Below are 12,487 nucleotides of genomic sequence, written 5' to 3' on the forward strand. Positions count from 1 at the left end.
ACTCGATCCACTGTCTCTCTCTCCCCCCTTTCCAAGACTCGATCCACTCTCTCTCTCTCCCCCCTTTCCAAGACTCTATCCACTGTCTCTCTCTCCCCCCTTTCCAAGACTCGATCCACTGTCTCTCTCTCCCCCTTTCCAAGACTCTATCCACTGTCTCTCTCTCCCCCCTTTCCAAGACTCGATCCACTGTCTCTCTCTCCCCCCTTTCCAAGACTCTATCCACTGTCTCTCTCTCCCCCCTTTCCAAGACTCGATCCACTGCTCTCTCTCCCCCTTTCCAAGACTCTATCCACTGTCTCTCTCTCCCCCCTTTCCAAGACTCTATCCACTGTCTCTCTCTCTCCCTTTCCAAGACTCGATCCACTGTCTCTCTCTCCCCCCTTTCCAAGACTCTATCCACTGTCTCTCTCTCCCCCCTTTCCAAGACTCTATCCACTGTCTCTCTCTCTCCCCTTTCCAAGACTCTATCCACTGTCTCTCTCTCCCCCCTTTCCAAGACTCGATCCACTGTCTCTCTCTCCCCCCTTTCCAAGACTCGATCCACTCTCTCTCTCTCCCCCCTTTCCAAGACTCTATCCACTGTCTCTCTCTCCCCCCTTTCCAAGACTCTATCCACTGTCTCTCTCTCCCCCTTTCCAAGACTCGATCCACTCTCTCTCTCTCCCCCTTTCCAAGACTCGATCCACTGTCTCTCTCTCCCCCCTTTCCAAGACTCGATCCACTGTCTCTCTCTCCCCCCTTTCCAAGACTCTATCCACTGTCTCTCTCTCCCCCCTTTCCAAGACTCGATCCACTGTCTCTCTCTCCCCCCTTTCCAAGACTCTATCCACTGTCTCTCTCTCCCCCCTTTCCAAGACTCTATCCACTGTCTCTCTCTCCCCCCTTTCCAAGACTCTATCCACTCTCTCTCTCTCCCCCCTTTCCAAGACTCTATCCACTGTCTCTCTCTCCCCCCTTTCCAAGACTCTATCCACTCTCTCTCTCTCCCTTTCCAAGACTCGATCCACTGTCTCTCTCTCCCCCTTTCCAAGACTCTATCCACTGTCTCTCTCTCCCCCCTTTCCAAGACTCGATCCACTGTCTCTCTCTCTCCCTTTCCAAGACTCTATCCACTCTCTCTCTCTCCCCCTTTCCAAGACTCGATCCACTGTCTCTCTCTCCCCCCTTTCCAAGACTCGATCCACTCTCTCTCTCTCCCCCCCTTTCCAAGACTCTATCCACTGTCTCTCTCTCCCCCCTTTCCAAGACTCTATCCACTGTCTCTCTCTCCCCCCTTTCCAAGACTCGATCCACTCTCTCTCTCTCCCCCTTTCCAAGACTCGATCCACTGTCTCTCTCTCCCCCCTTTCCAAGACTCGATCCACTGTCTCTCTCTCCCCCTTTCCAAGACTCTATCCACTGTCTCTCTCTCCCCCCTTTCCAAGACTCGATCCACTGTCTCTCTCTCCCCCTTTCCAAGACTCTATCCACTGTCTCTCTCTCCCCCCTTTCCAAGACTCTATCCACTGTCTCTCTCTCCCCCCTTTCCAAGACTCTATCCACTCTCTCTCTCTCCCCCCTTTCCAAGACTCTATCCACTGTCTCTCTCTCCCCCCTTTCCAAGACTCTATCCACTCTCTCTCTCTCCCCCTTTCCAAGACTCTATCCACTGTCTCTCTCTCCCCTTTCCAAGACTCTATCCACTGTCTCTCTCTCTCCCTTTCCAAGACTCGATCCACTGTCTCTCTCTCCCCCTTTCCAAGACTCTATCCACTGTCTCTCTCTCTCCCCTTTCCAAGACTCGATCCACTGTCTCTCTCTCCCCCCTTTCCAAGACTCGATCCACTCTCTCTCTCTCCCCCTTTCCAAGACTCGATCCACTCTCTCTCTCCCCCCTTTCCAAGACTCGATCCACTCTCTCTCTCCCCCCTTTCCAAGACTCTATCCACTGTCTCTCTCTCCCCCCTTTCCAAGACTCTATCCACTGTCTCTCTCTCCCCCCTTTCCAAGATTCGATCCACTGTCTCTCTCTCCCCCCTTTCCAAGACTCGATCCACTGTCTCTCTCTCCCCCCTTTCCAAGACTCTATCCACTGTCTCTCTCTCCCCCCTTTCCAAGACTCGATCCACTCTCTCTCTCTCCCCCCTTTCCAAGACTCGATCCACTGTCTCTCTCTCCCCCCTTTCCAAGACTCTATCCACTGTCTCTCTCTCCCCCCTTTCCAAGACTCGATCCACTCTCTCTCTCTCCCCCTTTCCAAGACTCGATCCACTGTCTCTCTCTCCCCCCTTTCCAAGACTCGATCCACTCTCTCTCTCTCCCCCCTTTCCAAGACTCGATCCACTGTCTCTCTCTCCCCCCTTTCCAAGACTCTATCCACTTTCTCTCTCTCCCCCCTTTCCAAGACTCTATCCACTGTCTCTCTCTCCCCCCTTTCCAAGACTCTATCCACTTTCTCTCTCTCCCCCCTTTCCAAGACTCTATCCACTGTCTCTCTCTCCCCCTTTCCAAGACTCGATCCACTCTCTCTCTCCCCCTTTCCAAGACTCTATCCACTGTCTCTCTCTCTCCCCCCTTTCCAAGACTCTATCCACTCTCTCTCTCCCCCCTTTCCAAGACTCTATCCACTCTCTCTCTCTCTCCCCTTTCCAAGACTCTATCCACTCTCTCTCTCTCCCTTTCCAAGACTCTATCCACTCTCTCTCTCCCCCTTTCCAAGACTCTATCCACTCTCTCTCTCTCTCCCTTTCCAAGACTCGATCCACTGTCTCTCTCTCCCCCCTTTCCAAGACTCTATCCACTCTCTCTCTCCCCCCTTTCCAAGACTCTATCCACTGTCTCTCTCTCTCCCCCCTTTCCAAGACTCGATCCACTGTCTCTCTCTCCCCCCTTTCCAAGACTCTATCCACTGTCTCTCTCTCTCCCTTTCCAAGACTCTATCCACTGTCTCTCTCTCTCCCTTTCCAAGACTCGATCCACTGTCTCTCTCTCCCCCCTTTCCAAGACTCTATCCACTGTCTCTCTCTCTCCCTTTCCAAGACTCTATCCACTGTCTCTCTCTCTCCCTTTCCAAGACTCTATCCACTGTCTCTCTCTCTCCCTTTCCAAGACTCTATCCACTGTCTCTCTCTCCCCTTTCCAAGACTCTATCCACTGTCTCTCTCTCCCTTTCCAAGACTCGATCCACTCTCTCTCTCCCCCCTTTCCAAGACTCGATCCACTCTCTCTCTCTCCCCCTTTCCAAGACTCGATCCACTGTCTCTCTCTCCCCCCTTTCCAAGACTCGATCCACTCTCTCTCTCTCCCCTTTCCAAGACTCGATCCACTGTCTCTCTCTCCCCCCTTTCCAAGACTCGATCCACTCTCTCTCTCTCCCCTTTCCAAGACTCGATCCACTGTCTCTCTCTCCCCCCTTTCCAAGACTCGATCCACTCTCTCTCTCTCCCCCCTTTCCAAGACTCTATCCACTGTCTCTCTCTCCCCCTTTCCAAGACTCGATCCACTCTCTCTCTCTCCCCCCTTTCCAAGACTCTATCCACTGTCTCTCTCTCTCCCCCCTTTCCAAGACTCTATCCACTGTCTCTCTCTCCCCCCTTTCCAAGACTCTATCCACTGTCTCTCTCTCCCCCTTTCCAAGACTCGATCCACTCTCTCTCTCCCCCCTTTCCAAGACTCTATCCACTCTCTCTCTCTCTCCCTTTCCAAGACTCTATCCACTGTCTCTCTCTCTCCCTTTCCAAGACTCTATCCACTGTCTCTCTCTCTCCCTTTCCAAGACTCGATCCACTGTCTCTCTCTCCCCCCTTTCCAAGACTCTATCCACTGTCTCTCTCTCTCCCCCCTTTCCAAGACTCTATCCACTGTCTCTCTCTCTCCCCCCTTTCCAAGACTCTATCCACTGTCTCTCTCTCTCCCCTTTCCAAGACTCTATCCACTGTCTCTCTCTCTCCCCTTTCCAAGACTCTATCCACTGTCTCTCTCCCCCCTTTCCAAGACTCTATCCACTGTCTCTCTCTCCCCTTTCCAAGACTCTATCCACTGTCTCTCTCCCCCCTTTCCAAGACTCTATCCACTGTCTCTCTCTCTCCCCTTTCCAAGACTCTATCCACTGTCTCTCTCCCCCCTTTCCAAGACTCTATCCACTGTCTCTCTCTCTCCCCTTTCCAAGACTCTATCCACTGTCTCTCTCCCCCCTTTCCAAGACTCGATCCACTGTCTCTCTCTCCCCCCTTTCCAAGACTCTATCCACTGTCTCTCTCTCTCCCCTTTCCAAGACTCTATCCACTGTCTCTCTCTCTCCCCTTTCCAAGACTCTATCCACTGTCTCTCTCCCCCCTTTCCAAGACTCTATCCACTCTCTCTCTCCCCCTTTCCAAGACTCTATCCACTCTCTCTCCCCCCTTTCCAAGACTCTATCCACTCTCTCTCTCTCTCCCCTTTCCAAGACTCTATCCACTCTCTCTCTCTCCCCCTTTCCAAGACTCTATCCACTCTCTCTCCCCCCTTTCCAAGACTCTATCCACTCTCTCTCTCCCCCCTTTCCAAGACTCTATCCACTGTCTCTCTCTCTCCCCCCTTTCCAAGACTCTATCCACTGTCTCTCTCTCTCCCTTTCCAAGACTCGATCCACTGTCTCTCTCTCCCCCCTTTCCAAGACTCTATCCACTGTCTCTCTCTCTCCCTTTCCAAGACTCTATCCACTGTCTCTCTCTCTCCCTTTCCAAGACTCTATCCACTGTCTCTCTCTCTCCCTTTCCAAGACTCTATCCACTGTCTCTCTCTCTCCCTTTCCAAGACTCTATCCACTGTCTCTCTCTCCCCCCTTTCCAAGACTCTATCCACTGTCTCTCTCTCCCCCCTTTCCAAGACTCTATCCACTGTCTCTCTCTCTCCCCTTTCCAAGACTCTATCCACTGTCTCTCTCTCTCCCTTTCCAAGACTCGATCCACTCTCTCTCTCCCCCCTTTCCAAGACTCGATCCACTCTCTCTCTCTCTCCCCCTTTCCAAGACTCGATCCACTGTCTCTCTCTCCCCCCTTTCCAAGACTCGATCCACTGTCTCTCTCTCCCCCCTTTCCAAGACTCGATCCACTCTCTCTCTCTCCCCCCTTTCCAAGACTCGATCCACTCTCTCTCTCTCCCCCCTTTCCAAGACTCTATCCACTGTCTCTCTCTCTCCCCCCTTTCCAAGACTCTATCCACTGTCTCTCTCTCCCCCTTTCCAAGACTCTATCCACTCTCTCTCTCTCTCCCTTTCCAAGACTCTATCCACTGTCTCTCTCTCTCCCTTTCCAAGACTCGATCCACTCTCTCTCTCTCCCCCCTTTCCAAGACTCTATCCACTGTCTCTCTCTCTCCCCCCTTTCCAAGACTCTATCCACTGTCTCTCTCTCCCCCTTTCCAAGACTCTATCCACTGTCTCTCTCTCCCCCCTTTCCAAGACTCTATCCACTGTCTCTCTCTCTCCCCCCTTTCCAAGACTCTATCCACTCTCTCTCTCTCTCCCTTTCCAAGACTCTATCCACTGTCTCTCTCTCTCCCTTTCCAAGACTCTATCCACTGTCTCTCTCTCCCCCCTTTCCAAGACTCGATCCACTGTCTCTCTCTCCCCCCTTTCCAAGACTCTATCCACTGTCTCTCTCTCTCCCCCCTTTCCAAGACTCTATCCACTCTCTCTCTCTCTCCCTTTCCAAGACTCTATCCACTGTCTCTCTCTCTCCCTTTCCAAGACTCTATCCACTGTCTCTCTCTCCCCCCTTTCCAAGACTCTATCCACTGTCTCTCTCTCTCCCTTTCCAAGACTCGATCCACTGTCTCTCTCTCTCCCCCCTTTCCAAGACTCTATCCACTCTCTCTCTCTCCCCCTTTCCAAGACTCTATCCACTGTCTCTCTCTCCCCCCTTTCCAAGACTCTATCCACTGTCTCTCTCTCTCCCTTTCCAAGACTCGATCCACTGTCTCTCTCTCTCCCCCCTTTCCAAGACTCTATCCACTGTCTCTCTCTCTCCCCTTTCCAAGACTCTATCCACTCTCTCTCTCTCCCCCTTTCCAAGACTCTATCCACTCTCTCTCTCTCCCCCTTTCCAAGACTCTATCCACTGTCTCTCTCTCTCCCCCCTTTCCAAGACTCTATCCACTGTCTCTCTCTCTCCCCCCTTTCCAAGACTCTATCCACTGTCTCTCTCTCTCCCCCCTTTCCAAGACTCTATCCACTGTCTCTCTCTCTCCCCCCTTTCCAAGACTCTATCCACTCTCTCTCTCTCCCCTTTCCAAGACTCTATCCACTGTCTCTCTCTCTCCCCCCTTTCCAAGACTCTATCCACTCTCTCTCTCCCCCCTTTCCAAGACTCGATCCACTGTCAATAAAAATGGTAAAATACCCCCAAAAAAAAATCTTTAAAAAAAATAAATAAATAATAAATCATACACCAGCAACTTGATACAAATAACAGAGTTGTATTTATTTTTAAAAATAAAATATTGTACTGGTACTGTACTACAGCACTACAGCACTACAGCACCGGTACTACAGCACTACAGCACTACAGCACCTGTACTACAGCACTACAGCACTACAGCACCTGTACTACAGCACTACAGCACCTGTACTACAGCACTACAGCACTACAGCACCTGTACTACAGCACTACAGCACTACAGCACCTGTACTACAGCACTACAGCACTACAGCACCGGTACTACAGCACTACAGCACTACAGCACCTGTACTACAGCACTACAGCACTACAGCACCTGTACTACAGCACTACAGCACCTGTACTACAGCACTACAGCACTACAGCACCTGTACTACAGCACTACAGCACTACAGCACCTGTACTACAGCACTACAGCACTACAGCACCGGTACTACAGCACTACAGCACTACAGCACTACAGCACCTGTACTACAGCACTACAGCACTACAGCACCGGTACTACAGCACTACAGCACTACAGCACCTGTACTACAGCACTACAGCACTACAGCACCTGTACTACAGCACTACAGCACTACAGCACCTGTACTACAGCACTACAGCACCTGTACTACAGCACTACAGCACTACAGCACCTGTACTACAGCACTACAGCACTACAGCACCTGTACTACAGCACTACAGCACTACAGCACTACAGCACTACAGCACCGGTACTACAGCACTACAGCACTACAGCACCTGTACTACAGCACTACAGCACCGGTACTACAGCACTACAGCACTACAGCACCTGTACTACAGCACTACAGCACCGGTACTACAGCACTACAGCACTACAGCACCGGTACTACAGCACTACAGCACTACAGCACCTGTACTACAGCACTACAGCACTACAGCACCGGTACTACAGCACTACAGCACTACAGCACCTGTACTACAGCACTACAGCACTACAGCACTACAGCACTACAGCACTACAGCACTACAGCACTACAGCACCGGTACTACAGCACTACAGCACTACAGCACTACAGCACTACAGCACTACAGCACTACAGCACCGGTACTACAGCACCAGTACTACAGCAGCAGTACTACAGTAGCAGTACTACAGTACCAGTACTACAGTAGCAGTACTACAGTAGCAGTACTACAGCACCAGTACTACAGTAGCAGTACTACAGTAGCAGTACTACAGTACTACAGCACCAGTACTACAGTACCAGTACTACAGTACCAGTACTACAGCACCAGTACTACAGCAGCAGTACTACAGTACCAGTACTACAGTAGCAGTACTACAGTAGCAGTACTACAGCACCAGTACTACAGCAGCAGTACTACAGTAGCAGTACTACAGTACCAGTACTACAGTACCAGTACTACAGTAGCAGTACTACAGTAGCAGTACTACAGTACCAGTACTACAGTAGCAGTACTACAGTAGCAGTACTACAGTACTACAGCACCAGTACTACAGTACCAGTACTACAGTAGCAGTACTACAGTAGCAGTACTACAGCAGCAGTACTACAGTAGCAGTGCTACAGCACCAGTACTACAGTACCAGTACTACAGTACTACAGTAGCAGTACTACAGTACCAGTACTACAGTACCAGTACTACAGTACCAGTACTACAGCAGCAGTACTACAGTAGCAGTACTACAGTACCAGTACTACAGTACCAGTACTACAGTAGCAGTACTACAGTACTACAGCACCAGTACTACAGTACCAGTACTACAGTACTACAGTAGCAGTACTACAGTACCAGTACTACAGTACCAGTACTACAGTACCAGTACTACAGCACCAGTACTATAGTAGCAGTACTACAGTACTACAGCAACAGTACTACAGCACCAGTACTATAGTAGCAGTACTACAGTACTACAGCAACAGTACTACAGCACCAGTACTACAGCAGCAGTACTACAGTACTACAGCAACAGTACTACAGCACCAGTACTACAGTACCAGTACTACAGTAGCAGTACTACAGTAGCAGTACTACAGTACTACAGCACCAGTACTACAGTACCAGTACTACAGTAGCAGTACTACAGCAGCAGTACTACAGTAGCAGTACTACAGCACCAGTACTACAGTACCAGTACTACAGTACTACAGTAGCAGTACTACAGTACCAGTACTACAGTACCAGTACTACAGTACCAGTACTACAGCAGCAGTACTACAGTAGCAGTACTACAGTACCAGTACTACAGCAGCAGTACTACAGTAGCAGTACTACAGTACTACAGCACCAGTACTACAGTACCAGTACTACAGTACTACAGTAGCAGTACTACAGTACCAGTACTACAGTACCAGTACTACAGTACCAGTACTACAGCACCAGTACTATAGTAGCAGTACTACAGTACTACAGCAACAGTACTACAGCACCAGTACTATAGTAGCAGTACTACAGTACTACAGCAACAGTACTACAGCACCAGTACTACAGCAGCAGTACTACAGTACTACAGCAACAGTACTACAGTAGCAGTACTACAGTAGCAGTACTACAGTAGCAGTACTACAGCACCAGTACTACAGTAGCAGTACTACAGTACTACAGCACCGGTACTACAGTAGCAGTACTACAGCAGCAGTACTACAGTAGCAGTACTACAGTAGCAGTACTACAGTACTACAGCACCAGTACTACAGTACCAGTACTACAGTACTACAGTAGCAGTACTACAGTACCAGTACTACAGTACCAGTACTACAGCACCAGTACTACAGTAGCAGTACTACAGTACTATAGTAGCAGTACTACAGTACTATAGTAGCAGTACTACAGTACTACAGCAGCAGTACTACAGTACTACAGCAACAGTACTACAGCACCAGTACTACAGTAGCAGTACTACAGTAGCAGTACTACAGTACTACAGTACTACAGCACCAGTACTACAGTAGCAGTACTACAGTACTACAGTAGCAGTACTACAGTACTACAGCACCAGTACTACAGTAGCAGTACTACAGTACTACAGCACCAGTACTACAGCACCAGTACTACAGTAGCAGTACTACAGTACTACAGCACCAGTACTACAGCACCAGTACTACAGTACAGGGCAGCAGCAGTGTTCTTTGTCTGGATCACCCACTCACATTCACTCACTTCATTCACATTCACAGTCTTTAATTCTGAGACACAAAGAACAGAGACGTGTTCACTAGAGCACTAGCTGTGGATTCATCCGCCGCTGAAAGTAGTCCCCAACAAAGTCCCTATGTCCTCGTAACGTCCTCACTGAAGACGCCTCTGGTTGGACCTCACAAAGATAGAATTACAGCATCAAACACACATCTCCATCATCACGGCGTCCTCATAACTCAGCAGGATGAAGGGGACATCATCACTCACCTGTCTGTCCCCCTGTCTGTGTGTCCTCAGGCGTCTCAGGCCACCTGTCTGTCCGTCACAGACGAGTTGATCTTCTGTGGTTGTTCTGACGGGACGGTTCGCGCTTTCAGCCCCGTCAACCTGCACTTCCTGTGTACTCTGCCCCGCCCGCACTGTCTGGGAGCCGACATCGCCAGCATGGTGGATGCCAGGTAACACGCACACACGCACGCACACACACACACACACACACACACACACATATATACTTAGTAATATAATGTAATGTATAATGTAGTGTAAGGTGTGTCAGAGGTCACATGATGTCAGACTGTAGAACAGGAAACAGTCAGTCTGGTTGTTACTCAGTCAGCTGACCAGTGGACATGTAGACAGGTTACCATGGAAACAGACACATCACCATGACACGTCTCCGTGTGATGACCTTCATCACGTCTCTCTTTCCTCCTCAGTCAGCTGTTCTCCGGCAGGCCGGAGGCTCGGTACCCGGACACGGTGGCGGTGACCTACGACCCCGCCAGTCGCTGGCTGTCGTGCGTCTACAACGACCACAGCGTTTACGTCTGGGATGTCCGGGACCTCCGGGACCCCCGGAGGGCGGGGAAACTCTACTCCGCCCTCTACCACTCGTCCTGTGTGTGGAGCCTGGAGGTCAGTGTGTTTGACAGGTCAAAGGTCGCCGCCCTGTAGCTGCTGCAGCAGGAAGTAGAGTTGATACCGCTGTCATGTCTGGACAGGAAACGTGAAGCTACAGCCAGCAGCTATTAGCTTAGCTTAGCATAAAGACTGGAAACAGAGGGAGACGGCTAGCTTGGAGTGACACTGGCTGCCTGGACGCTTCATGGTATCAACGACAGGAAGTCACCGTACAGCCTCAACGTGTTTCTGCTGTGTTAGCTCTGGACAGAGCTAGCTAACGGGCTAGCTGGTTCACCCTGTTCCCAGGCTTTATGCTGGCTAGTTAGCTAACTAGCTGTCCGAAGACTGACAAGCTAGTTAGCTAGCTAGCTTGTTGCTAATGAGTCAAATTGAAACGTAATGCTTCATCCTCACACTCTAGTCACTCTGGTCACTCTAGTCACTCTGGTCACTCTGGTCACTCTGGTCACTCTAGTCACTCTGGTCACTCTGGTCACTCTGGTCACTCTGGTCACTCTAGTCACTCTGGTCACTCTGGTCACTCTAGTCACTCTGGTCACTCTGGTCACTCTAGTCACTCTGGTCACTCTGGTCACTCTGGTCACTCTGGTCACTCTAGTCACTCTGGTCACTCTAGTCACTCTGGTCACTCTGGTCACTCTAGTCACTCTGGTCACTCTGGTCACTCTAGTCACTCTGGTCACTCTAGTCACTCTGGTCACTCTGGTCACTCTAGTCACTCTGGTCTCAGCGTAGGAGAGCACCGTGCTATCACCAGATGAGACGACTTTGTTCACCTCATATCTGTACCCGGTGTTCTGCCATGTTTTAATGCTACACCGGGTCTAACGGTCCCTCCACTCTCACTCCTACAGGTGTACCCAGAGGGAGGAGGAGGAGGAGGAGGAGGAGGAGGAGGAGGAGGAGGAGGAGGAGGAGGAGGAGGAGGAGTGCATCTCCCCTCCGGGTCGTTCCTGTCCTGCTCCTCAGACAACACCATCCGACTGTGGAACACCGACAGCCACAACCTCCTCACCAGGAACATCCTGAGCCACGTACGACAACACACACCTGTACACCTCAACTACACCTGTTCACCTGTACACCTCACCTACACTTGTACACCTGTACACCTCACCTACACCCGTACACCTCACCTACACCTGTACACCTCACCTACACTTGTACACCTCACCTACACCGGTACACCTCAACTACACTTGTACACCTGTACACCTCACCTACACTTGTACACCTGTACACCTCACCTACACCTGTACACCTCAACTACACCTGTACACCTGTACACCTCACCTACACTTGTACACCTCACCTACACTTGTACACCTCACCTACACCTGTACACCTCACCTACACCTGTACACCTCACCTACACCTGTACACCTCACCTACACTTGTACACCTGTACACCTCACCTACACCTGTACACCTCACCTACACCTGTACACCTCACCTACACTTGTACACCTCACCTACACCGGTACACCTCAACTACACTTGTACACCTGTACACCTCACCTACACCTGTACACCTCACCTACACTTGTACACCTCACCTACACCGGTACACCTCAACTACACTTGTACACCTGTACACCTCACCTACACCTGTACACCTCACCTACACTTGTACACCTGTACACCTCACCTACACCTGTACACCTCAACTACACCTGTACACCTCGCCTACACCTGTACACCTCTAAACTGACCTGACACCCTCCTGACCTCTGACCCCTCAGGACCTGCAGAAGGTCATCTACGTGGATGACAACGTCACCAGCCTCCTGGACCCGGAGAGCGCCACCGTCACCGGCGGCAACGCAGAGAAGGCGGGGTCATCGGGCTCAGAGGGGCAGCAGACCGATCAGAGCAGGGCGGGCATTAGGACCCTGAGAGTTAGTCCTGATGGACAGCACCTGGCCTCCGGAGACCGCATGGGGGTCCTCAGGTGAGGTGGGGGGGCGGGGAAGGTGTACTGTGTTGGGGGTACTCAGGTGAGGTGGGGGGGC

General features: G+C 51.0%; 1 protein-coding gene across 2 annotated transcripts in view; it reads left to right on the plus strand.

Annotated features, from left to right (window-relative positions):
- The first annotated feature begins 9,576 nt into the window (after positions 1–9,576).
- LOC141763856 (mitogen-activated protein kinase-binding protein 1-like) overlaps positions 9,577–12,487 on the plus strand; it is a 29,212-nt gene continuing 26,301 nt past the window's right edge. Inside the window, exons 1-5 of one of the 2 annotated variants that reach the window (XM_074628617.1) lie at positions 9,584–10,006; positions 10,268–10,466; positions 11,330–11,341; positions 11,387–11,509; positions 12,218–12,426. In XM_074628617.1, coding sequence (XP_074484718.1) covers positions 9,993–10,006; positions 10,268–10,466; positions 11,330–11,341; positions 11,387–11,509; positions 12,218–12,426 — 557 coding nt within the window. In that variant the 5' untranslated portion in view covers positions 9,584–9,992. Of the gene's footprint in view, positions 10,007–10,267; positions 10,471–11,329; positions 11,342–11,378; positions 11,510–12,217; positions 12,427–12,487 lie in introns of both variants that reach the window. The other variant, XM_074628618.1, reaches the window with a different exon arrangement.

This window comes from Sebastes fasciatus, unplaced genomic scaffold (assembly GCF_043250625.1).
Source record: "Sebastes fasciatus isolate fSebFas1 unplaced genomic scaffold, fSebFas1.pri Scaffold_67, whole genome shotgun sequence".
Lineage (NCBI taxonomy): Eukaryota > Metazoa > Chordata > Actinopteri > Perciformes > Sebastidae > Sebastes > Sebastes fasciatus.